The sequence below is a fragment of the Xyrauchen texanus genome, chromosome 30 (genome assembly GCF_025860055.1).
Source record: "Xyrauchen texanus isolate HMW12.3.18 chromosome 30, RBS_HiC_50CHRs, whole genome shotgun sequence".
NCBI classification, from domain to species: Eukaryota; Metazoa; Chordata; class Actinopteri; order Cypriniformes; family Catostomidae; genus Xyrauchen; species Xyrauchen texanus.
This window is the reverse complement of record NC_068305.1, coordinates 14188281-14214952: the sequence shown is the minus strand read 5'-3', so window position 1 is coordinate 14214952 and position 26672 is coordinate 14188281. Positions and strand designations below refer to the sequence as shown.

Sequence of the window (26672 nt, the reverse complement as noted above, 5' to 3'; positions counted from 1 at the left end):
GCCACTGTCCAGGGCTGCAGAGCTGATATACAGGTCTGAGTCACCTTGATGGGCTGGCGGCCTGTGGCCCAAGCCCGGCGAGACGCGCGGTGTTTAGCCAATGCTGAAGCGGCGCATGTGCAGTAAACCCAGCTGAAGTACTGCTGCGGCTGAGGCCATGTAACCTAGCACTCTCTGGAATTTCTTCAGAGGCGTGAGGCTGTTCATCTGAAAAGATGCGGCTAGTCGCTGAACACGGCGCGACGCTGTGTAGATAAGCGAGCCGTCATTGCCACGGAGTCTAGTTCTATTCCCAGGAAGGAAATGGTCTGACTGGGCTGTAGTGAGCTCTTGGTCCAATTGACTGCAAGACCCAAACTGTTCAGATGGCTGAGGAGAACTGCTCTGTGAGACAGAAGCTCCATATGTGACTGAGCCATAATCAGCCAGTAGTCCAAATAGTTCAGAATTCGCAAACCCTGACTCCGCGAGGGGTGCGAGCGCCGCGATCCATGCACTTCGTGAAAGTACGGGGTGCTAAGGACAGGCCGAACAGAAGGACGGTGTATTGATAAACCTGGCCGTCGAGGCTGAATCTCAAGAATGGCCTGTGACGGGATTTATCTGAATCTGAAAGTATGCATCTTTCAGATCGAGAGAAATAAACCAGTCCCCCTGGCGCACATGTGCGAGGAGTTTCCTGATTGTAAGCATTTTGAACGGTCTTTTTGCAAGCACCTTGTTCAAAACCCTGAGATCTAATATGGGTCTGAGGCCGCCGTCTTTCTTGGGAACAAGAAAATAACGGCTGTAAAGCCCCGACTCGCTCAGAGAGGGTGGCACTTTTTCTATGGCCCTTTTGCACAGAAGGCTTGCTATTTCTGAACGAAGCATGCTTTCTGCTTCCGTGTTCACAGTGGTTTCGAGCCGCGCTCTGAAGCGAGGAGGGCGGCGATCGAACTGTAGCAAATAGCCCTGTTGTATTGTGCTTAACACCCACTTGGATATCCCTGGAATAGCTTCCCACGCTTTGAAGCGTAACGCTAGAGGGTGAATGGCCAATTCGCTCTGATTGCCGCACACAGAGCGCTGAACAAAATGTGTGAGCGCGTTTAGTGTGTTCATGCATGATTGCTCGCAGACAGCATGAACAGGCTGTTTTGTGAGTGACTTCCGATTGGAATGAATGGGGAAAGAGTCACATCTGTTACGTGATGCGTAAGCATAGTCATGGGCACGGGACTTACACACAGAGGAATGGTTGCTGGCCGTGTAACAGAGCGGGCAGAGAATGGGCGCCACACGCATTTGTGGGCGCCTTCATTGACTCTGACGCTCCAGCGGTTCGTAACCACTTTATGTGAGCGTGCTCTGGTGGGGACACGAGACATGCAGTGCTTGTGTGCAGAAGTGAACACTGGATTGTGGGCACATTTTCTACACATAGGGCTGGTCGTGTGACAGAGCGGGCAGAGAATGGGCGCGACGCATTTGTGGGCCTTCATTGACTCTGACGCCGAGCGGTTCATAACCGCTTTATGTGAGCGTGCTCTGGTGGGGACACGAGACATGCAGTGCTTGTGCAGAAGTGAACACTGGATTGTGGGCACATTTTCTACACATAGGGCTGGTCGTGTGACAGAGCGGGCAGAGAATGGGCGCCGACGCATTTGTGGGCCTTCATTGACTCTGACGCCGGCGTTCGTAACCGCTTTATGAGAGCGTGCTCTGATAGGGGCACGGGATGTGTTATGCTGTGTAGGGGCGAACACTGGGTTGTGGGCACTTTTTCTACACATAAGACATGTTTGCTCTTTACAAGATTTATTTGGGTCGCCGTGAAAACGGCGTTTGAGTGCAGGCAAGCGGGCAGTGTCACCGGCTTGTTGGCTGCTAAATTCGCCACTGTAGTAGCCTGAGAGAAGGGGACTGACAGGGGGCAAAGATTTGACGGTGGTCCGCCGCGGCGGACTGAGCCGTCGCTTGTTCAACAAAGTTAGGAAGACTTCGGTTGCTCTGGTTTCAGCGTTACCTTAAATCGAGGCCCGCGGGGGGGCGGCGGTCTGCGGCGGCTGTCTGAGCGCGATCGAGGGCGGCTGCCCTGTCGACGCTGAGAAGTCTGAGTTTGTTGAACTGGGCGCTGTGAAGAGGCTCGTGCAGGAGGCTGATCACGTGAGCGGCCTGCAGAGGAGCTAGCGCGACGCGGCAGGAAGAGGTTCATGGCTTGGGTGGCTTTCTGGACTTCTGAGAAGCGGTCAACAATGCCACTCACCACGGAGCCGAAGAGACCGGTCGGAGAGAGCGGTGCGTTGAGGAACGTGGAGCGCTCTGCTTCTCCCATGTCGGCTAGTGTTAGCCATAAGTGTCTCTCGGTCACAGTCAGCGAGGCCATGCACTTCCCTAGAGCTTGGGCTGCAGCTTTGGTAGCTCGAAGGGCGAGGTCTGTCGCGCTTCGTAGATCAGTAACAGCCTCTGGGTGCCTGCCTTTCTCATCCCACTCCCGAAGAATGTCTGCTTGTAGGATCTGTAAAATGGCCATTGAGTGCAGAGTAGATGCGGCTTGGCCGACGGCGGAATAGGCGCGGCCAACATAGGCAGAAGTCGCTCTGCATACCTTAGACGGGAGCACAGGCTTGGAACGCCATCTCGTGGAGGGCGGACAAAGGTGTGCTGCTACCGAGTCCTCGACCAGGGGGATGGAGGAGTAGCCTCTCTCAGTGGCGCCGTCCACCGACGCGAGAGAGGTGGAGACGTGGGAACGGGTCCTGGCTGAAAAAGGAGCGTTCCACGACTTTGCAAGCTCCGTATGTAATTCCGGCAGGAAGGGAGAGGCCCGGCCGCGGGTGTAGAGCGGCGATGGCTTTGAAGAAAGCAGCCGTCGAGTCTGTTGGGTGCCTGCTCAGGGGCGGTGACCACTCGAGCCCGAGGCGGTCGACAGCCTGTGTGAGGAGGCGTGTTAACTCCCCTTCGACTCCGGCGCTGGTCCTGCTGGATTCCTGGGCCGAGGAGGAGGCTTGGGAGCCTGACCACTCCTGCTGTCCGAAGCCATGATGGAACAGCAGCCCTTATCCTCCGCCTCGTCATCCGAGATGGCAGCAGTGCGGCCGCCGGCGGCAACTGCGCGTCCCGAGGGGCGGAGAGGGTGAAAGCGATGCTCGAGGGAGAGGCTCGGCGAGGCAGTCCCTTCAACCACAGTTTCCGGCAGCCATTGTGAGCAGCGCTTCTTCCTGCGCGGCTGAAGGTAAGGCGCGGCGGTTTCTGCTTTGAGCGCTCGAGTCGAGCCCGCAGGGTCGACATCGGTAGCTCCTCGCAGAAATCGCATCCGCCCTCAGTGAGGGCGAGCTCTGCGTGCCCCAGTCCCAGGCAGAGAGCGCAGATGATGTGGCGGTCTCCTGTGCTGAGAAGGGCGCGACATGAGGCACAAGTGGAGCGAGGCATCTTGAAAAAGACGCTCATACTCTTTTGTGAATAGTTTGTGAGGACTAGCTTGCTGAATAAAAGGATACGTCGTCGGATGGCGTAGTTCGCAGGATGGCTGAAGGTGGCTGAGACGGCCGGCTTCTTCTAGCGCTGTCCACGCTTGCTTGATGCCCCTCGAACGGCGACGCGGCTTCCAGGTCAGCGATGCGAAGAGCTTCGCTGAAGAGATGAAAATCAGGGTTCCAGCCTACTGAACTACGCTTATATGCACTCTAGTCACGCCCATTTTGGCGGGCTTTGATGCAGTGAGCGCGGACGCCTCTCATTGGATGCGAGTTCGCCCAAGCTCGTCTATAGGCTGCAGCAGTTGCCACAGAGCAACCTATGAGCTCGCTAGCTAGCCCGCTCAAGGTCTGCAGCTTCCGCACTGCGTTGACAATGGATACAAAAATTAAGGATAATTTTTTGGCTTCAATATCTCAGAAAAGATGAATCTTTCCCGTAGCGTAAGCTAGCTTACGCAATACGAGAGAACCTCTCGTAAGAGAACTAGAAATTACTAACTCACCTGACGTTGTGGCATATTGTTGCAGTTTTCACCATTTGACTCTGTCATGTTTGATGGTGGCTAGAGAAGACATCTATCCATAAAATACATTTTTCGTCATCTTTGTGCTGCGTGGTGATTGGAGACCAACAGCCAATCTCAATTGACCTTTACTTTTCCGATTGGTTGATTTTGTGGCACACTTGTAACGCTGTTGAGTTGAAGCTGAAGCGTGGTGTGTAAAGAGTTGAGCCGCGTGTGTTTGAAGAGTTGAGCTGCGCGTGTGTGTCAAGAGTTGAGCGCGCGCGTGTGTGTGTGTCAAGAGTTGAGCCGCACAGAATTAAGAGGTTGAGCGAGAGAGAGGACTTGACAGAGCGCAGAGAATAAATTTGTGAGAGCACCTGAGTAAACTGCGTGAGAGGGTTATTATTGCACGTTAATATGGATAATAGCAAATACATTTATTGAGCACGGAATCGTTTTTTCTTTGCTCAAACGATTTTTTTATTGTTAATTTCTGTTCAAAATATAATGCAATGTGCTTGCAAAATATAGTTCTCTGTGCTCAAAACTTACAATTACTCACTCAGGAATGAGGCACATATATAACGCCATACTGCTCCTGTACCGTATACGCACCGCATACGCACTGCACACGGAGGATGTGAGAAACGGGCGTTAGATTGGATTTTTAGCAAATTTGTTTTAAAAAAGTTTACTGACATTCTTTTCCTCAGATACTTCAGTTTAATCAATTCATGAACATAAATTCCTAATCTGAGTAATTGGACTGAGAATATGTTTTATCCTAACATCAAGTCACATGTCATGTGATAGTGTCAATTGATTAGAATAGAATATTAAGAACTTCTAAAAATATGTTGTGGGTATTATGGGTATTTTTGCCCCAAACCCCGTTAATTTCGGACCCTAGTCATTGTAAAAAGTGAAAACCCCTAGTTACATGGGATTATTGAGATAAAGCGATTAATATTTAGCTGGCTGTATGATCTCAATGTGGCAAAGCTCATGAATCAGCACACAGTGCCATATGTAAAATAAAGCGGTTTATTTTTCTGAAAGACTTTATCTCAAGTGAGAGTACACTATTTTAAACATGTTTCTCCAAAATACTCTTAACCTCGGTTCCCTGAGTTGAAGGGAACGAGACATTGCATTTATTAACACATATAGGGAGTGCCTTCATACACAACCTATTTGAAACCTCTCTACGATAATGGCAAAATTCTAATATTAGCTATGGTGTTTGAGGCCTGCCTGTTTTGCCATGAAACTGACTGCTATAAAACAGGTGCACAGACACCATTTCCTCAGAATTTCTGACTGAGAACAAGGGAGCGCATCGCTCATACATCAAGAACTGAGTCTTGTAGTGTGGCTAGTGTTCGCAATGTCTCGTTCCCAGCATCTCTGGGAACCGAGTTCTCTTTCATCATCTCGTGTTCGAGAGCCACCTATGGGAAGGGCATCCGTACCTGACCTCTGCAGAAGCATCCAATTGCACCAAGTCTGGCTAGACAGACAGAAGCGCATGACCTATGCTCGGTAAGGACCCACCCCCTTACCTAAGAGCATATAACGATCTGCACGCGCTGCTGCTCCTCAGTTGACATTCGCTTCTCGCGACCTCTGTTTTTTCTCTCAGCTCGGTTAGATTTTGACTTTCACTAATTTGTCTACAGGAGGACACATCGCTCAGATCAGCCTCCGCCAGACGTGACTGTCTTGTTCCAGCCAGGTTAGCTGTTTCTTGTTTATTGCAAGCCGCCCACGCTCGCTTAAACTACCACCAGACTGCCCACCTTTCTCTCTCACCACTTCCCCTGCTCCAAGTAAAGGATTTTACGGAGTTTCACCCTAATATGGCATTTTCCAAACCTACGGTCAGCCTATTGCGTACCTGCCCGGCAGCGTGCGGTGCCCTCATCGCAGCCAGAGACCCTCATCCTTGTGCATGGGTCGTGTGCATGGGTCTCAAACACGCGGAGGAGGCTCTAGAGTTTCCAGAAAACTGTAGCCACTGCCTGAGGCCGGAGGCTCAAGGTCGCCGCTACCCAGTGCACCGACCTCGAACTCTCCGACTCCGATGGGGGAAACGGTGATGACGACGCGCTCCTGGGTCCCTCCCAGGGCGCAGCCTCTCTTAGCTCTTAGGTCATTCTCTCAGGGGACCCCTCGTTCGCCAATGAGCCGGCTGGTTCTGGTGACGAAGACGATGTGGGCCTTCTCGAGGGTTCGGAGGACGAGGAGACCATCCCGTCTTCCAAGACTCCCCAGGCTAACGCCCCCGCGGCCCTCCCCCAGTCCGTCCTCATCGAGGTTTGTGAGCGAGCGGCCGCTCGCCTCAATATCGAATGGCCAGCCCTACAAAGTGCCACTGACCAAGAGAGGGATGTGTATGATGGAAAACTCCTGGGACCCCCTCCCAGCCTGAGAAAACAACTTCTCCCCGTCCTCCCTGCATGCGCAAAGCATATTAGGTATTTTTGGGTGGACCCGTTCGACTTCAAACACGGTCTCGCGCGCCTCGAAGTGAAGGACTTGATGGCCATTGGCATGGGTGACACCCCCGCCATCTAGCCCTCTATCGCCAGGCACCTTAATCCCTCTCAAGGTGGCCTACTTGCCCCCCCCCAAGCCTGTTCTCCCCAACAAAATGGACAGATTTTCTGCCTCCATACACCAGGCCTCTTCCAAAGCCTCGGCCTTGGCTGTCAGGGCCCTCAACGTCTCCGCCCTTCTCTCTGCATACCAGGCTGAACTCCTTGTCGACATGGGGCAGCAACTAGAGAAAGGAACCTCCACACCCTCTCTGTGGAAGGAGATTGTAACAGTCAATGACCTTGTTCTCCGTAATGCCCGTCAGGCCGTCCAAGCCTGCGGGCCTCTATGGCTTTCTCAGTGGCCGGAGAATGTGCGCTTTGGCTTAATCTGTCGGGCCTCCCTGACAGTGAGAAGCGGCGCATTGCGGGTGTCCCTGTAGAGCCTGGCCAGGCTCTCTTTGGCCCTGCCATCGCTTTAATGCAACATAGTTGTGACGATTTGAAAAAGGAGGACGAAGCGCTCAAATTATGCCTTCCTAGGAAAGCGGCACCGCGGCAGGTGCCCCCCGCTCGACCACCCAACCCCCCTGCCTCGGGGCGTCCTTTCCAGCACCCCGGTAAGGCAAAGCCACGCAATAAGCCACCTCCTCAACAGAGTAACCCATCCTCTGCTAAGCCCTGGGGTAGAATGTCTTTCGCCACGGCTGCGGCCAAGAAACCCCCCAACTCTACCCCCTTCAACTCTAAACGTAAGGGGCCGGCCTGATACACGGCCTTAGGGGGCTTTGAGTCCACGTTCTCGGGCCACCAGCCCCCCGGACTCTTATCCTACCCTCCTAGTTCACAAAAAAAAGGAGGTTTTCACTCGGTGGGGTCAGCCCCCCCCACCAGTGGGTGCCCACCCTGTGTGTTCAGTTCAGAACAATGTGTGTTCCCCTGTCCAGCTCATGTCGGGGAACCTCCCCGTGCTGGAAGTGTTTACAGTGGGAAAAAGTATGAGAGCAGTGTCACCACACCACGCATTCAATAAAGGCTTCGGCCCCAGTGTTTCACAAAAACACAAAAAATCTAATAAATCCATTACAGAGAGAGAACATCTCTCTGCAACCCCTTATGTCGCCCCTAGGTTGTCCACTAGATGGCGCCATTGCATTTCAAATGAGCAAATCGGGCATAATCTTTTCTCACACAGAGAAGAGCGCTGCTCACATTCTGAAAGAAGAAATCTCCTCCCTCCTCGTGAAGGGGGCGATTCACGTAGTACCCCTAGATCAATGCAATCAGGGGTTTTACTCCCGTTATTTCCTAGTTCCAAAGAACTAGGAAATAACTATTTGAGTGTTAAACAAACATTTGAGGAAATCAAATTTCAGAATGTTAACACACGGCACACTCGCGTGCTCAATTCATCAGAATGACTGGTTCACATCAGTCGATCTGAAAGATGCTTTTTTCCACATCAGTATCTACCCCCGCACAGGAAATTTATTCGTTTTGCCTATCAGGGCATATGCTACGAATTCACAGTCCTCCCTTTCGGCCTCTCGTTGAGTCAGAGGGTGTTCTGTCTATGTGCGAAGGCGGGCCTAGCGCCGCTGAGAATAACGGGTCTAAGGATACTAACATACATAGACGATTGGTTAATCATAGCCAATTCCAGGGAGAAAGTGGTGCAAGACTCTCGCTGTGTGCTCACGCACATCACATCACTCGGGTTCAGAGTGAATGTGAACAAGAACAATTTTACACCTGCCCAGAGTGTTATATTCCTGGGTCTGGAGCTGAATTCAATCTCCATGCGCACGTGCCTTTCAAAAGAACATGTTCGCTCTCTAATGAATTGTCTATCACAATTCAAAGAGGGGACGAAAGTGCCATATCGCACATGTCTCAGATTACAGGGTCTTATGGCATCAGCTATTCAGGTTTTGCCTTTGGGCCTTCTGCGAATGAGGGCATTCATGAAGTGGGTTTTATCCCTCCACTTCAGCCCATTACGCGACCTCTGTCGCTCTGTCACAGTGACGTGCTCGTGCACAGCAGCCTTGTGCCACTGGAGGAGCACAGACATTTATGCACATGGGACCCCTCTCGGGGCTGTTATGTTGCGAAAAGTGGTAACGACAGACGCATCCTTAACAGGGTGGGGAACCACTCAGGAGGGCAAGACGGTGAGCGGTTCGTGGCCGAGCGAACTTCGTTCAGCCCACATAAATTATTTGGAGCTCATGACTGTATGAAAGCTCTGAATCATTTTCTGCCCCGCTTGCAGGGGCATCATGTGCTCGTTTGCTGCGACAATACCACAGCAGTGGCACACATCAATCGCCAGGGCGGCATGTGCTCGCCCAAGCTTCATGCCCTAGCTCACAGGCTTTTAGTGTGGAGCAGGCGGCACTTCCTGTCGTTACGCACAACCCATGTTCCAGGCATTTTGAACAGGGGCGCGGACCTTCTGTCGAGGGGGAACCCGCTCTATGGAGACTGGTGACCCCACCCCCAGATAGTGGGCATGTTGTGGGAAAGATTCGGTCAGGCGAATGTAGATCTCTTCGCCTTGTGAAAACTCCCATTGTCCTATGTTTTCTCGCTAAAGGACGAGGACGCGCCCCTCGGCATCGATGTACTAGCCCACCCATGGCCCAAAGTGATGCTCTACGCATTTCCTCCCCTGTGCCTGTTAATACCTACCCTGACCAGGGTGAGAGAGCAGGGTCTGTCCCTCATTTTGATAGCACCCAGGTGGCCCAAGGCACCATGGCTGACAATGATAATTACTGTGGTGGTTGCCACTATACAGAATGCTAGGGCCTCCTCCACAAGGTCCCTATATGACTGTAAGTGGCAAGTGTTTGAAGGGTGGTGTGATGGGCGTGGTTCCACATCATATCAGTGTTCAGTCTCTGATATTTTGTGTTTTTTACAAAACCTTATGGATAAAGGCAGGTCTTTTTCCACTATTAAGGTCTACCTGGCGGCTATTTCCGCTTGTCATTTTGGGTTTGACGGCTCAACGGCAGGTCAGCACCCCCTCATTCGTAGATTTATGAAGGGTGCCCGCCGTTCTCTCCCAGTTACTAGGAGAACTGTTCCCGAGTGGGACCTCTACATGGTGCTGGAGGCTTTATGTCAGCCACCTTTTGAGCCCCTGGGAAGCATTTCCCTAAAATTGCTGTCTTTCAAGACAGCGTTGCTCCTGGCCTTAGCATCAGCTAAACATGTCATTGACCTGCATGCACTCTCTGTTCATTCCTCTTGCACTAAATTCTCTCTTAGTGGAGATAAGGTTTTCCTTAAGCCTAACCCGGCATTTATGCCAAAATGCTTCCCAGCATTCTCGTGTGAGGTAATGGAGCTTTCCGCTTTTCACCCTCCTCCTTTTTCATCTGCGGAGGATCAGAGGCTGAATGGTCTGTGTCCGGTCCATGCTCTGCAGGCTTACTTGGATAGAACCAGTGCTTTTTGGAAGAATAATCAGCTCTTTATCTCTTGGGCCCCCCCTCACTCAGGGAATCCCATTTCTAAGCAACGCCTCTTGCATTGGCTTGTGGAAGCTATAATTTTGGCTTATGAATCTAGGGCAGTGCTGCCTCCGGAAGGCATCAGAGCCCACTCCACGAGGGGCATGGCCGCCTCTTGGGCTCTGTTCAGGGGAGTTTCATTGCAGGACATCTGTTCTGCTGCCAGCTGGGCTTCTCCCCATACTTTTGTACGTTACTACCGGCTAGATGTTACCAGGACACCGGTAGCTCATTCTGTCTTGGGGGTGGGTTCTTCATAGCCCCTCCCCTGTAAGCTCCTTTTCTTTATATATATATATATTAGGGCTGTCAATTGATTCAAATTTTTTATCGAATTAATTAATAATTAATTAATCGTGATTAATCGCATATACAAATATTTGCTGAGAAAGCCCTCATATAACAATAATTCAATATATAATGATGAAATAATTATACATAGTTATCTTTAAATATTAAAAAATTATATATATATATATATATATATATATATATATATATATATATATATATATATATATAAAACAAATATTCTTGTGGCAGAAGAGTTCATCATTGATAAGACAATATAAAAAGTGGCTTTAGAATACAATGTATTGTTTACTACCATATTATTATAAGTCAATCGTTGGCATACAGTTCACATCAGTCAATTTCACAAGTGAATTTGTCAATCAGTTGGAGATTTATTGTGAGGGTTTGTTTAGGGACCTGGCAATTTACACCTGCGTTAGACTTTTTTTTTTTTTAGAAACAAGCCAGGGGTATACATAGTACACAATACTACAGATATATTTTACAATAATGCCAAGACATTATATTCATTACATAGTGCAATGGTTTTCAATGCTGTTGGAGTTGTTGGAGGTACAAAGAGCATTTAAATAATATTTCAAGTCTTCACAAAAAAGTGCAAATAGGGGCTTTATAGACATAAATTTACACTTATGTATTAAAAACTTGGCAAGAAAAATAAACAGATTAATCAGAAAATATGAACTTAAGTTATCAAATCTGTGAAAACCAAATAAAACGTCTTTATAAAGCAAAGAAAAAATAGAGGTATGTACAAACAAACAAACTTTTCATCTACAGCATTACAGAAGGAGCAAAGTGGATCTATTTCAGGGAGCATGTTTCTTAAATAAAGATTGACTGGGTAAAAACGCTGTAACAGTTTAAAGGACACCTCCTTAACCTCATTGTTAATTAAATATGTATGAGGTAAAGACCGTACGACCTGCGTCATACATGCTTGTGTCGCGTCTCTGGTGTGTTGCCTCATAAAAATAAAATGTTTAGGTCACTGTGTCGAGTTAAATATAGTTTAATACTCAATCTTTAAACACCTCTTAAGATCCCTTAAAGATCACATTTGCGCTCCATCAAGTGTTTTGAACGCAAGAATATGTTTTCTTCACTGTATAAACTGTGTTATTTATCCAACGTAGAGCAAAACTAAATACAAATACAGTTGGAAGAATAAAGAAGAAGTTGGATAAATATAAAAAAAGACTAGACTGTGATTTGCACATAATTATTGCTCAGCTGTTCATGAGATGGATAGCCTGAGGGGAAAAAACTGCTCCTGTGCCTGACGGTTCTGGTGTTCAGAGCTCTGCAGCGTCGGCCAGAAGGCAACAGTTCAAACAGGTAGTGGGCAGGGTGAGTGGGGGTCCAGAGTGATTTTTCCAGCCTTTTTCCTCACTCTGAAAGTGTATAGTGATGCAGTCATTGGTGTAGAGGGAGAAGAGTAGTGGGGAGAACACACATCTCTGGGGGGCACCAGTGCTGATCGAACAGGTGCTGGAGAACAGCTGAGATGATCATCGGGGTCTCTCTTCCCTCCATCAAAGACATTTACATAAAACGCTGCATCCGCAAAGCAACCAGCAATGTGGACGACCCCACACACCAACTCTTCACCCTCCTGCCATCTGGCAAGAGGTATTGAAGCATTCGGGCCCTCACGGCCAGACTGTGTAACAGCTTCTTCCCCCAAGCCATCAGACTCCTCAATACTCAGAGACTGAACTGACACACACACACACACACACACACACACACACACACACACACACACACACACAGATGTTGTGTTTCCATGTTTAATGGGGACTTTCCATAGACATAATGGTTTTTATACTGTACAAACTTTATATTCTATTCCCTAAACCTAACCCTACCCCTAAACCTAACCCTCACAGAAAACTTTCTGCATTTTTACATTTTCAAAAAACATAATTTAGTATGATTTATAAGCTGTTTTCCTCATGGGGACCGACAAAATGTCCCCACAAGGTCAAAAAATTTCGGTTTTACTATCCTTATGGGGACATTTGGTCCCCACAAAGTGATAAATACACGCTCACACACACACACACACACACACACACACACACACACACACACACACACACACACACACCTGTACACCATCCAGCTTTTGCACATGTCCAGAGTTGCACTTTAATTCATAGTCACTTTATACCTGGCTGCTAGTACACTATTTCATAGTATGTTATGTTTACATTTGGCATTTTAGAAAGCGTCATCTTTTTGGACTACTCGATTACAAATGTTCACTGGTCGGAGCTGCACTGCCTCTCACTCTGCCTATTGTCCTGTTCCTTTTAGTAATTTATTGTACTGTCCCGTACTGTTTGCACACGTTTGCACTTGCACTTTGTGTAGAAATAGTCTGTGTAGTCTCATGTGGTTCTGTGTTTGTCCTATGTTGTTTTATGTAGCGCATGGTCCTGGAGGAATGTTGTCTCATTTCACTCTGTACTGTACTAACTCTATATGGTTGAACGACAATAAAAACCACTTGACTTGAATTTCCCTTGTCTCACTAGCTGCTGCCTGCCCGTCAGAAAGCTGGAGATCCACTGACAGATAGACATGGGAAGAGAGCTGGTGTAGTTTAGTCTGGAGGATGATGGTGTTGAAAGCCGAACTGAAGTCCACAAAAAGGATCCTTGCATATGTCCCTGTCCAGATGGTGCAGGATAATATGCCATCAAACTGAAAATTATGCCAATTATGACTAAATTATTAATGATAAAGTTAAAAGGATGTGTTATTCACAGTACTTCCACCACCTTCAACGCCGATCAGCTCACCTTGCTTGGCCGCTCAAAGTCTGGTGTCAGCGGCATCTGAGGTACAGTTTCCACACCACAAGTGTGCTTTTATGTCTCATCAGTAAATATTGAAAAATGTTAATTGTATAATTTTATCATATCAATCTATATGTGTATGTGTGTCTAGGTTGTTCTCCCGCAGGCCTGGAAGCGCTCCCTTCCTAAAGAACAGCACGAGTGGATCGGCCGCTCCCTCTTCCGAAAACAGGGTGGAAAGGCAGTGCTGACTGATAACCTGCAGATGTGGTGGTACCCTCCCCAGCCACGTCTGCAGTATCATCAGGTTCTGAGGTACAGTTTCCACACCACAAGTGTGCTTTTATGTCTTGTCAGTAAATACACTGTGTGTGGTGTAGTGGGCTAAAGCACATAACTGCTAATCAGAAGGTCACTGGTTTGATCCCCACAGCCACCACAATTGTGTCCTTGAGCAAGGCACTTAACTCCAGGTTGCTCCGGGGGGATTGTCCCTGTAATTAGAGCACTGTAAGCTGCTTTGGATAAAAGCATCTGCCAAATACACATATATATATAAAGGCTATGAATATTTATGTACATGTGATTTTTTTTACGTTCTTTATTTTTAATAAATGTGCAAAGATATCAAACAAACGTCTTTCACGTTGTCATTATGGGGTATTGTTTGTAGAATTTTGTGGAAAATAATGAATTTAATTAACTCTGGAATAAGGCTGTAACGTAACAAAATGTGGAAAAAGTGAAGTGCTGTGAATACTTTCCAGATGCACCGTGTATAATATAAATATATATATAGGATCAGAGATATATATATATATATATTTTTGTGTGTGTCTAGGTTGTTCTCCCCGAGTCCTGGAAATATTCCCTTCCAAAACAATAGCACGAGTGGATCGGACGCTCCCTCTTCCGACAACAGGGTAGACTTGTTTTTTTTCCCCTCTGTGTTTTAACAGGTTCTCTTGTGAACCCGTGTCTCTGTGACGGGTAGGTCTACCTCGACTTACCAGCGTTCACGCACGGGTCCCCCTCACCCCATTGGCTGGTCGAAGAATTTTATTCATAAATGCAGTTTTCAGGTAACCTTTTACAAAATTATATGATTACCTCTCTGTTGGTGTTGTTGGGCATAAAGAATCTTTTTTTTTTTTTTTTTACCAATGTACAACCAAAGTTCTTGTGCACATATTCACTTCACTTAGTTTTTTGAGCATTGTATGTTAACTTTAAACCACAGTGAAAATAAATAAGAGTCCCTCTGTGTACGTGCTGCTGTAGAATCAGATTCAGCTTTTTTTGCCAGGTATGCTCACAAATACAAGGAATTTGTCTCTGTGATAGGAGCTTCCAATGCACAACAATACAAAACAAGACATAGACAATACAAATAAATAAAATTCAGTAGAAAATAAAGTATATATAGAATACACACACACACACATATATATATATATATATATAACTTGGTGGAGGTAGAAGATGAGGGATAGTAGAAGTTAAACAAGGTAAGTTTGCAGTTTGGATTTCAATAAACATCCCACTGTATGTTAGATAAAACTGGAATTGGTTTTCAACAGGAGGAATGAGACGACAAATGAGCAGACAGTTGTCAGCCTGGCTTCACTGAAGAGCTGTTTTAACAGGTAAGAGAATATATGAAAAATATGATACTATCAGTTTTTATTGCCAATGAAGGTACTTTGTCTTATAAAATCTCTGTATTTCAGATAGTTATAACTTTTAATATTAATAGAAAAGTTGACCCAAAAATGTAAATTCTGTCATCATATACTCAACCTCAACTTTCTTTTGCAGTACCCCCCCAAAAACTACATTTTGTATTCCAGCAAAATAACTTGTTTTGGTCACCATCAACTTCCATTATGTGGACAAAAACATGGTTTAAAATGTCATCTTTTGTGTTCCACAGGAAAAAGTCATACAGGTTTGGAAGGACATGAGGTTGAGTAAATAGCTGTGTGTAAGGCCTTACGTAAGTTGGGGTATAAAGTTCACACTAAGGGCTTAGTTACTACAAGTTAGTTTGTAACTAAGACAGTGCTTAATTTGGTTGCACCACCTGTTCTTAAGGCAAGTCTTAACTGGTAGAGTGATGTGTAGTCGCATAATATGAAGTTTACCTGCATTGATCCAATAAGCATCCTTTATATTTGTACACAGAAGTATTAAAAAGCAATGAACTTCAATTCGATTTTGTTACGATTGATGTACAAACATTGTTTGCTCATGTAACTGTCACTGCGGACGTCACAAGAGCAGTTCTCTTGATGGCCTCCTGTTCTTTCAAAGAGAGAGGCTCTCAGGGGACATGGACAAGACAACCTTGCGAGTCTGCAGGGCTGAATCTCTGCTGAAAGAAAAAGAAAAGCAGAAATTTTGCAAATCTCACTGGCCTCCAGTGATTTCCTCTGTGGAACTTGAGACAAGGAGACAGTTCCTGAAAAGCCTGGAGCGAAAGTCTTCTCTCCAAGCCTCCCAGTTAACCGGACAGTCCCGGAAAGGCCTGCAGAGAGAGTCTTCTCCCCAAGCCACACCATCCAGCAGTTGGCAGTGGCCTCCAGAGCTGAAGGGCGTGAAAGTGTCAGGTAAGATTTTTAAACTATGAATGACTGAATGTAAAAGAATGAATTCATATGAAAAGCAATACATGTCTTTTTTCTGTCTTTTACAGTTCCTCCTTGTGCATCTTTGGCTGTGCTTTCTCCTCCTTCTGCTGTGGTTGATGCAGCCCTTAAACAGGTGCCAAGGGCCACAGGCTGGAGAAGAAAGAGGGCCGAAGAGGACAAGAAGGCCCTGATCCATGGCAAAGCCATTGCGAGCAGACCCGAAGGGATATCCCTGCAGACTGTGCGGACAGCCAAAGAGATTGGAGTTTGGACAGTTTTATTCCGAGGGAAAAGTTTCAGCTTCCACCAAATAAATGGCTGTATATTCTGTTATCTTTCATTTATCTTTGTTAATTTTGTACTGTGTGCTTTTAAATAGATTCTGTTTAAAGTTTCTGTTAAACGATTTAAATATTTTGTTAACATTTATATATATTTTGATTGTGGTGTGAAATACTTAATAAATAAAACTGAAAACAAACAGACTGTGTTTGACTTAAAGATATTTTAAGGGTAGAATTGCTATTAAATGAATCAAGGTTCCTAAAAATTTGTATTACAATTTAATTACATTAAAATGCTAATGAATAAATAGAGGCAAAAATGAGCAATACAAATAAAAGAAATGGGTAAGACAATTTACATGATCTTTATGAAGGCAGATACACATTCTAAATAAAGAACAATCATTTAGGACTGTTTCATTAAAAGGCAAATAATAAGTATATAGAAACAGGATATTATATATATATATATATATATATATATATATATATATAAAAAAATAAAAAAAAATCACACCTAAAGAAATAAATAAATAATGTTTTAGAGTGAAGAATTTCCTTAATTTCACCACACACACATTTACAAATAATTAACTATCTACAATGAAGGATTTCCTTCATTTCTAATCTCTTGCATCCACTCTTCCACAGTCTTTCCCTCTGCTGTGGCACAGTAGAAAAAGCCTCCCGCCCTGGTGTGCCCAAACTCTTTTTTTCCGGGCCGCCCACATTGACTGCACGTGTAGTCTTTTCTTGGAGTTTGCTGGGCACGGGGCAGCCCTTGCTCTCGAGCTAAAAGCTCTGCTGCCTTCCTCTTCCTCCACAGAGTTGTTCTGCTCAAGGATGTTCTTGGAGCTGCCAGCGGAGTAGAGGGAGCGGCTGCCGGAGGAGCAGAAGGAACGGCTGCCGGAGGAGCAGAAGGAACGGCTGCCGGAGGAGCAGAAGGAGCGGATGCTGGAGGAGCGGCTGCTGGCAGTGTTGGTACAGGGTGAGGAGGTCTTTGCCCACATCGTATGGCCTGACCTGACATGTCAGGGTTCTCAACAAAGGGGAAGGGTGGAAGTTCTGTCCCAGACTCAGCATGCAGTAATGCTTTCTGTTTGGCTGCTGGAAGCGGGGTGTGAGACACCATGCTGATCTGAGGTAAGGGCACACTCAGAGCCAGCACATCTACTTCCAGCTTCTTACTGTAGTTATTGTACCTATGTGAAATGGCAGAGTTAATAGGATGAAATTAATCTGAGAATTGGACCACTACATTCTAAAGTGACGTATTCAACTGGCTCTCAAAGAAATGACTTACCAGACAGAAAGCGTCCGCTGATTGAGATCAAAGAGCTGAATCTTGGTGTTTCCCCTAAGTGCAGGGCAGTTCCCCACCAGCCTCCGTATGGCCTGGTAGTCATGTAGAATGGCAGCCCAGCGGTTCATAGAAACGCCCCATTTCACCTTCCTCGCTGGATGAATGGAGCAGAGCTCCAGACATACTGCCTCCACAATCCTACTAATATTGGGCCATTGCGCAGGGCCTGACCCCTGTCCCAGCACACACCTGTAAAATAAATTGAAAGGCTACATAGCATAGAAAGTGTACCATCTTTCACATTATCACAGCTGTTTAACTAATGTTTAGCTATCTAACAAATGTTTAACTAACCGCTTCAGGCTCTCCTTTCCATTGAACCTGCCTTGCAGAAGTCTGTCCTTGTGCCTCGACGGATAGGAAACCCCCTGCTTGTCACTGTCCGGCAGTCTGTCCCACAGCCGGACAATGTCAGCAGCTTCCCTATCTGAGACACAAGGCTTTTCCCTGAGCTCGACAAGGTACCTGGCCAGCTCCACCACTCGATCAAACCCTGGAGTGCCATCTGGTCCTCTGCACACCTACACGCAGGAAGAAGATCAGTTAGTATGGATGAAAATGTCCTCCAAGTGATGGCATGGTAAAGGATGCTTGCATGCATACCTCTTCTTGGGGCTCCAGTGGCAGGTCCTGGGAGGACTGAGAGGGTGACGGTACATCCTGAGACAAGCGTATTGCTTCCTTGGTGTACAGCAAAGAAAGAGGAGAGATGGTGCGGTCCTGCTCCTCGACCTCATCCACAAATCCCTCATCTTCTACCTCCACCAAGTTGTCTGGGATGCCGTCTGGGGCATCTGGGTCCCTCCCAAATTTATCCCTAAACTCCCAGGACTGCTGCGAGCAGAGGTACTCCACCCCGATGAGCTCGCCTGACAAAATGTTTTTTTTGGATAGAATTTGAAACAGATGTCTGTGCATTACAAAGAAAACAAATAAGCATTGCATTAAAAACACATACCGGTGTACTGTCTTGGCTTGGAGGAGTCTTGTACAAGAGTCTTGCCAAGAAGACACTGACTGAGCTCATTGAGGCTGTGCTGGAGCGAGGCACTGTAGCAGCGCAGCGATGATGGGGCCTTATGCCCGAAGGCAGCAGCAGCACGGTCCTCATTCCAACGCTCCAAACCCTCAAGCAAATAAGCCTGGAAATTTTCCAGGTTTGCGCTAGTTCCTGATTAAAAAAAGAAGTAAACATTAAATAACTCATTTATAATTACCAAAGACATGAACGAATCATCACGAAAACACGTCTTGAGGTGGAATCTTACCGGGTATGAAGCGGTTGAGGTGGTTGTGGAAGGACTCCAGGGAAGTGGACCCCCGAACACAGCGGTAGACAGGAAGTGTGAGCCCTCCCTTTGTAATACTTCCTGTCTGGGTGTACAGCTGCACTCCAGGGGGATCCTGGATACAAGGAAGATGCCGCCTTTGGGTGCCCCAAATGACATCCATCCTCTCCTGGTCCACCAAGGGGATGCCCATGGTTTCCCTGGCGTCCTTGAAGGCCTCCAGCATCTCTCCAATTAGCTTCACTGTCACCTCCACGCCACGTGTGCAGCGGCGACAGTGCTGCGCCAGCTGTCTGGAGGTGAGCCTGCTGGTTAGCAGCTCATCTGTGAGGCCTGTGATGCCCTGACCTTGCTTCAGCTCCCTCCTTTTGGCATCCCGCAGCAGGGCCACATCTCCCTCGTCCCAGACGAAAATGCAGGCAGAGAGCTTTGCCATGAAGAGACCGTAGAGTGGGTGGCTGTCAGTGTGCAGACCTGCGGCAAAGCGCCGCATGAAGTGCCACACATCGAGACGAACCACCAGATCACTCCAGCTGCTGAACATGGCACCCGCTCTGGATGTGCCCACAGAAGAGCAGCAGTCTCTGTCCACATAAAGGAGTGCGGGAGGAGCCACTCCAGCCGCCTTGTACCTGTTCACCAGGCCTGTGGTCATGGGCAGCAGTCCCTGACCCTCATGTGAGATAAGCACAGACATGAGGACCTGTCCGTGCTCATTGCCCACATTGGTGACCAAGGCTGTGGTCTCAGCTGCAGTTCCCACCAGTTTTTTGGCCACCTATTGATGGAAAACAGAATAATTCAATGAGCTACAAACATGCCTAACATGTGCAAAGGATCAAATGTATATGTACAGTTATATGTATTTAAAATAATCTGTGATTAATATGTTACCTTTTTTGTGGAGCTCATCTTCAGGATGGAGCCAAAGACAGAGGTGACCCTGGCTTTGAGCTCACCATACCGGGACCGGACATCCTCCGCGTGGACATAGAGGAGCCACTTAGCGGTCGGTACAGGCGGCATGGGTGGTGGAGGTGTGATGGGTCGTGTGGTGGTGCCCTGGAACCGGTCACACACAGAGAGGTATTGCAGGGACCTCTCCATCCAGTCCTCACTATGCTGTTCACATAGCTTGTGATATAACATAGAGGCACTGTTGCAGAGAGAGCGCTCCCTCATCAACTTAGCCACATGCATATCACAAGAGAACCTGTTAAAACACAGAAAAAACAAGTAAATGTTTATTAAAATTTGTTTAAAGTGTTACATTTTTCCCCAGAGCAGAGGGACATTTTTTATTGTTCAAGCAATATTGAATAGGGATGGGCCGTTTACACAACCTGAATAGAACCTTGACTGTCAGACACAGTGTCTTTTGAAAGAACTACAAATGTGAGTTTTTAACTACAAAAAGTTTCTGTGTACAAATAGTGGAGCGGCTAAGTGATATAATCATTCAGTTTATGATACAAGCGTGAAAATTGGCATGAGCAGTCTCCATGGGTCACTTGACAAGAAAATTGTCCGAGCCACTTGAAATTTCAAGATGGCGGCCTTTTTTTCCCAAGATGGCCACCACCTTAGTGGAGCAATTAGGCTTAAGAAATCATTTTGTTGGTGATACAAGCATGAAAATTGCCATGAGCTGTCTCAAAGGGTCATTTGACAAGAAACCGCCCACAGCCACTTGAAATTTCAAGATGGCGGCCTTTTTTTTTCAAGATTACACCACCTAAATGGAGCAGTTAAGCGATATAATTGTTTAGTTAGTGACATAAGCATGCAAATTGGTATGAGCAGTCTCTAAGGGTTGCTTGACAAGAAAACACTCTCAGCCACTTTAAATTTCTATTTTCAAGATGGCCGACCCCTGGATCCTCAAAAGATAAATTTTCTGATAGAAATGTATTGTTTTTTTTTCATTAAGGACGATTTGGTGTCATTTTATTTTATATGTTTTAGATTATTCTAAAGAACAACTTAACGCATCAAAATACAGTTGTGTTGATTTGTTGATTATAGATAGATTAGATAAGAGTGAATATCTGCACTACCAGGGCACACTGGTGATATACCACTGCTGTTAAACTCAGAGTGGGGTTCAATGTCAGCTAATTGTAAAGTTAGTATCCCAAATGCTGTCTAATCTACCCCAAAACAGTTAGATAGCCGCACCTGAATTGACAGGTTGTGCCAGCGCGGGAGAGCCGAGCCAAGGTTAATGGGGTTTTAGTTAGCCGGATGGTGTACAGATTGCACGGGATATAAATGGCATTGGATGAACGATCTGACTAAGTGTAGGGTTAAGGCATGAACTTAGTTGTATCCCATACATCAAAGTGCTTGGTAAAAGGTGGTAAAAGTATAAACCCTCGGCCTCTGCCTATACATTTGCTGCAGACATGGCAGAAGCCATCATAACAGTTGAGAAAACTAACTGGGACAGATGTTTCATTTGTCAGCAGGACACCAAGGAAAAACTCATTCATCCGAGTTTATTCAACAGACAGCACGATCGTACTGGTTATGATACCATTGCAAGAAATGTTCCATTATTTCATAAGATCAATGCTCTGCCTATCTTACTTAGTCCAACCCGACTAGATGAAGTTGATGGCATAGAAAACACATTGACAAGAAACAGAGCAAAATATCATTCAAGCTGTAAACTTATGTTCAATAACACAAAGCTGGAAAGGGCCCAAAAGAGAGCATCTACTGCTGCTAAAGACACTGAAGATACCAAAGATATCCATGTCAAGAGGCCAAGAGGATCCCAGCCCTCGAAAGCTTTGTGCTTTATATGTGAAGATGAGAGTGCAATGTCCCCTTTACGAGAAGCAATGACGATGAAACTTAATGAAAGAGTCAATGAATGTGCCCATCAGAGACTGCTCATGCCAATTTTCATGCTTGTATCACCAAATAAACCACTATATCACTTAACTGCTCCACTAAGGTGTCGGCCATCTTGAAAAATGGCCGCCATCCTGAAATTTCAAGTGGCTCGGACAATTTTCTTGTCAAGTGACCCATGGACACTGCTCATGCCAATTTTCACGCTTGTATCATAAACTGAACGATTCTGCCAAACATAAGCACTGAGCAGCTCCACTAAAATGACGTTTTTAAATTTTAACAGTATTACAAAAATGTTATTTGAATAATTATGTGATATTGTTGCAATTAAAGCCTAGTTAACGGTGTAACATTTGCACCTGCCTATGCATATTTGCCTATAATAAGAAAAACATTTTCACGACTCACCGGTAAGTGAGGATAGCTGGGAACATCCTGCGGTGAGCCGGATCCAGCTGGCCCAGGATGTCATAGGACCACGCGGCCTGCTTCTTATGGCAGCGCTGACACTCCAGGTATTCTGTTGCCAGAAGATACCAGCTGTGTAAATTCAGCACCCGCCTCACTGTCTTGTAGAGCCCACAAGATGTCAGTTGCTGACCGGACTGCCTGCAGTTTGGCAAGCTGCAGATCAGCTTGTAGGACCACATCCTGTAGGGCATCCACAAACACAGCGGCCAGGTGAAGAACACGTCTGGCGATACTGGAGGCTGATGATACTGCAGACGTGGCTGGGGAGGGTACCACCACATCTGCAGGTTATCAGTCAGCACTGCCTTTCCACCCTGTTTTCGGAAGAGGGAGCGGCCGATCCACTCGTGCTGTTCTTTTGGAAGGGAGCGCTTCCAGGCCTCGGGGAGAACAACCTAGATATACACACACACAAAAATAAATAAATAAATAAATAAATAAAATATATATATATATATATATATATATACACACATAGAGATTGATATGATAAAATTATACAATTAACATTTTTCAATATTTACTGATGAGACATAAAAGCACACTTGTGGTGTGGAAACTGTACCTCAGATGCCGCTGACACCAGACTTTGAGCGGCCAAGCGAGGTGAGCAGATCGGCGTGGAAGGTGGTGGAAGTACTGTGAATAACACATCCTTTTAACTTTATCATTAATAATTTAGTCATAATTGGCATCATTTTCAGTTTGAAGACGTTATGGTTACACAACAATACAATATGATGTTAGTAAATCTATTTGTGATCATATACGGTAAGCATGGATTTGTTTTTTCACCACACAACACTCACCCTGTGTCTCCACCTCCATGGCTGAAGCTAGCAGATCATCATCTGTTGGCTCTGTGGGCAGAAAATGTATAATGTTATTCATATTTTACATTAGAACGTGCATAGAATTAAGCAAGGAATAGATCTAAAAACTCACCGTGTGCTGTGGCTGGCTGGGAATGCCAGCTTTGGGTGGGAGGAGGAGATGCCGGATGTGAAGGGTGCGGGACAACAGGCTGGGATGCGGAAGATGTTTTTCTTTTCCCTTCAGCCCTAATGTTCTGCTGGTCCCTCCCCAGGATGTATTTCTGTAGGGCATCCATCTTGCTTCCTGCGTTGGTGTCCTGGCTCCTGATTAACCTCACGTAGCTGCATAGGAAACGTATATAATGAAATAATACAAATGATAATAAAATAAATACAAAACAGCATACAGTTAACAAGCAAGTATAGACATATATTACCTTTTCCTATCCCTGTCCGTAGCCTCATAGAGCTCCTTGTAGGTGCTCTTCTTGTGGACCCCAAAGCCCACCAGACAGTCACCCTCACAGCCAGGTAAGGTGCCCTCTCTCTGCCTGCGCACTTTGATGGCATCTGCTATTTTCTTAAATGTGTAGGCATACTGGAGAAAGGCATCCTTGTTGGCCATGAGGGCACCTCTGTCCAGTTTGCCAGTCTCACGGTCCCACTGATGCCCAGACAGGACCATGAGGGAGTAACCAAGGTCGTTTTCAAGCATCCACTTGAAGGTTTTCCCCCTGTATTGACCAAACTGCATGGCGCTTTGACTTGCCAGCAGCAGGTCATCAAAGGGATCCCCTCCACCTCGGATAACCCTGACCTTGGCCTCCCCCAGTACAGCCTCTGGGTCTTTAGGCACAAAGGGCACTCCTTTGGACACCTGAGATAGATGGATTTTCTCCACAGTGAGTGCCCCCTGAGATGCCCTCAGCACCAGCTCTCCAGCCTCCAAACGCAGGTTGGGTTTGCTTTCCATTCTGCAACAGTAAATCAATGCACCTGATGTTATGATAAACAATGCACTGGAAAACCCAGACACAAAATAAATATTTATGGAAAATGTACATTATTAATTGACATACACAAAATAAATATTTATGGGAAATGTACATTATTAATTGGCATACATAAAGTAAATATTTAGCAGATCCATCAGATTTTCTCAAATCAAGAAAGGATTCTTTTGTAGTTTTTTGTAGTTGTTAAAATAGTTTTTAAACGAATTTCGTTTTCTTTTAATAGGTTGTAGATTATTCGCGGAAGAAAACGGACATAAAGTGAGTAAAGGGTCAAACCAAACGAACGGATCAGCATTCTCAATGCATTAGGCTACACATATTGCAAAAAGAAATAAAACAATTTTTTTTGTTGACTTTTTTCAACAACAAAAAAAGTGAATATAAAAACTTTTTATACTGAAATCTATGTTTTAGGCGGGACAAACGTCCTCACAACTTTACGAACGACTCAGTATTACCCCCATTATTTCTCCCGCCGCCTCTGCATGCATTACACATATCTGAAACGCTTATATTATGCATCTTTTAAAGACAAGACAGAAAGGGGTGGAATATGTTTACTTACGTGATCCGCTAAAATGCAAGCGAGCAAAATGTCAGAAAATAAAATATGATCAAAGTTCTGATCGCGTAGCAAAAATGCTGAATTTTATTGATGAACAACAAATGTGCGTTTAAAAACAAAATGTGTGTCTCTGGAGATTGCGCTGGCGAGACCTCAAGCCAATGGGAGAGACGCGTGCCCCTGAAACGTCGGCCGTCCAATGGCCCGAGGGGGCCCTGGGCGGTGCATGGTGAAACAATTCGTCCGGCGGCCAATCAGGAGGCGGGTCCGTCTGGAACAAAATGCAACATTCACGTTGCCAACATAGCGACTTTTCAAAGACCTCTTAAGCCGCTTTTATTCCAAAAAGCGACCAGCGACAAATCTAGTGACTTTTTGGACAAACCTCCGTAGAAGAAAGTCTTCAATACGTCTTCTTCTGTTGTTTATATGGCGGTTGACAGCCAACTATAAGGCGCATTTCCGCCACCTCCTGGACTGGAGTATTGAGCACAACTTGATTGAGGAATAAATAAATAATATATATATATATATATATATATATATATATATATATATATATATATATATATATATATATATATATATATATATATATATAAATAATAAAAACACCTACATTTAAATCCTGTAACATTACAATTTTTTATAATTCCCGATGAATTCTATAATCCGTTTCTTATCCCTAATATATCCTCGAGAGAATAATTACTTACTTCCCTTTCTTTAAGTGCTTGGAATAATTGCAATCTTGCTTATTGTATGCTGTTAGTTCTAGCAATAGATGTTTCACTGTTTCTGGATGTCCACACTTTTCACATTTACCCGTTTCGTGTTTCCCTATTGAGTATAAACTTTGATTAAGTGTTGTATGACCAATTCGCAATCTAGTCATTGTCACATCCTTTTCCCTGTTATTAATTTTTCTTCTATCCACCCCTACATTTCCTTGTATACTATACATATTCCTTCCTCTTATTTCATTATCCCAAATTCTCTGCCAGTTCTTTTTTACTTCTGTTCAAATCAGTCCCTTAGTTTCTGCTTTACTGCTCTTTACCCTGATATTAATATCAGGATCCTTCAATGCCTGCTTAGCCAGTTTATCTGCTTCCTCATTCCCATTTACTCCAACATGCGCTGGAACCCACAAAAAACTATCCCTAACTCCCAGTTGCTTAATATTATATAAACTCTGTAGAATTTCAAATAAAATATCTGGTCTTGCTGAAGATACTCCACTCGCTAATCTTACCAGTGCCAATTGTGAATCTGTACAGATCACATATCTTTCAGGCTGTTATCTTCCACCCACTGTAATGCCAGGGACAAAGCTACCAATTCTATTGTAAATACAGATATATGATCAATCACTCTTTTGCTATTTTAACATTGTGCTGAGGAATATATACTGCTGCTGCTGTTCTACCTGATTTTGGGTCTTTTGATCCATCTGTGTATATTTGGGTCATGTTGTTATATGCTTGATTAATGTACTGATGAACAATTATTTGTAATGGCATATATTGTTCCTTATTATGTACGTCTTTATGTAAATATAGGTCTGTTTCTGGCATCTGGTATAGCCATGGGGGTATAGTTGAAATTATCACAGAAGGAGCTACTTCTATCTCATTCACCCCCATTTCCTGTGCCTCCTTACCAAAACGTATTAATCTTTCATATTCATATTCCCAACAGTTTTTCAGTACCTTTTTAACTGGATGACTTTCTTCTTGCCCTTATACATTGATCCAGTATCTCATTCTTAGCTTTCTCCCATGATTGTCTAGAGGCCTTTCCCCCATCTCCACTTGAATTGATGACACTGGAGATGTTGTAAATGCTCCGCAACTTAGAGCTTGAGTCTGAACTACGTCAATCTTTTTAAGCCATGTTGCGGATGCAGAACTGTATACCAAACTCCCATAATCTATTGCAGATCTAATCAATGCATTGTAAATTCTTCTTAGTGATTGTCAACTAGCTCCCCACTCAGCACCAGCCCCAGCCAAGCACCTCTTTACATTAATTCCTTTTTTGCACTTGTCCACTAATTTGTACACCAAATGTCAATTTTGAGTCTATCCACATACCTAAAAATCGTATTATTGCTACTTGTTACAGCTCTTGTCCGTACATTGTAATACTCACTCTAGGGTTTTTCCTCTTTTTTGTGAAACATATGACCTGCGTTTTTGCTACTGAAAACCGGAAACTCCAC

General features: G+C 45.4%; 1 protein-coding gene and 1 long non-coding RNA gene across 2 annotated transcripts; one reads left to right on the top strand and one right to left on the bottom strand.

Moving 5' to 3' along the window:
* Positions 1-12762: 12762 nt before the first annotated feature.
* Positions 12763-14973, top strand: LOC127623745 (uncharacterized). Its single transcript, XR_007968088.1, has 4 exons — positions 12763-13197; positions 13305-13468; positions 13995-14235; positions 14734-14973. It is a non-coding gene; the product is annotated as an uncharacterized LOC127623745 (long non-coding RNA).
* A 1618-nt stretch (positions 14974-16591) lies between these two features.
* Positions 16592-24707, bottom strand: LOC127623665 (uncharacterized). The gene is made up of 13 exons (XM_052098078.1): positions 24449-24707; positions 23305-23841; positions 22998-23209; positions 22862-22912; positions 22618-22691; positions 21990-22447; positions 19614-19932; positions 18699-19497; positions 18389-18601; positions 18034-18299; positions 17725-17951; positions 17371-17619; positions 16592-17269 (listed from the first exon to the last, which is right to left on the bottom strand). Exons 2-13 carry the CDS (start codon positions 23838-23840, stop codon positions 16666-16668), a joined length of 4008 nt encoding a protein of 1335 aa, XP_051954038.1. The 5' UTR covers position 23841; positions 24449-24707; the 3' UTR covers positions 16592-16665.
* Between the last annotated feature and the right edge of the window lie 1965 nt (positions 24708-26672).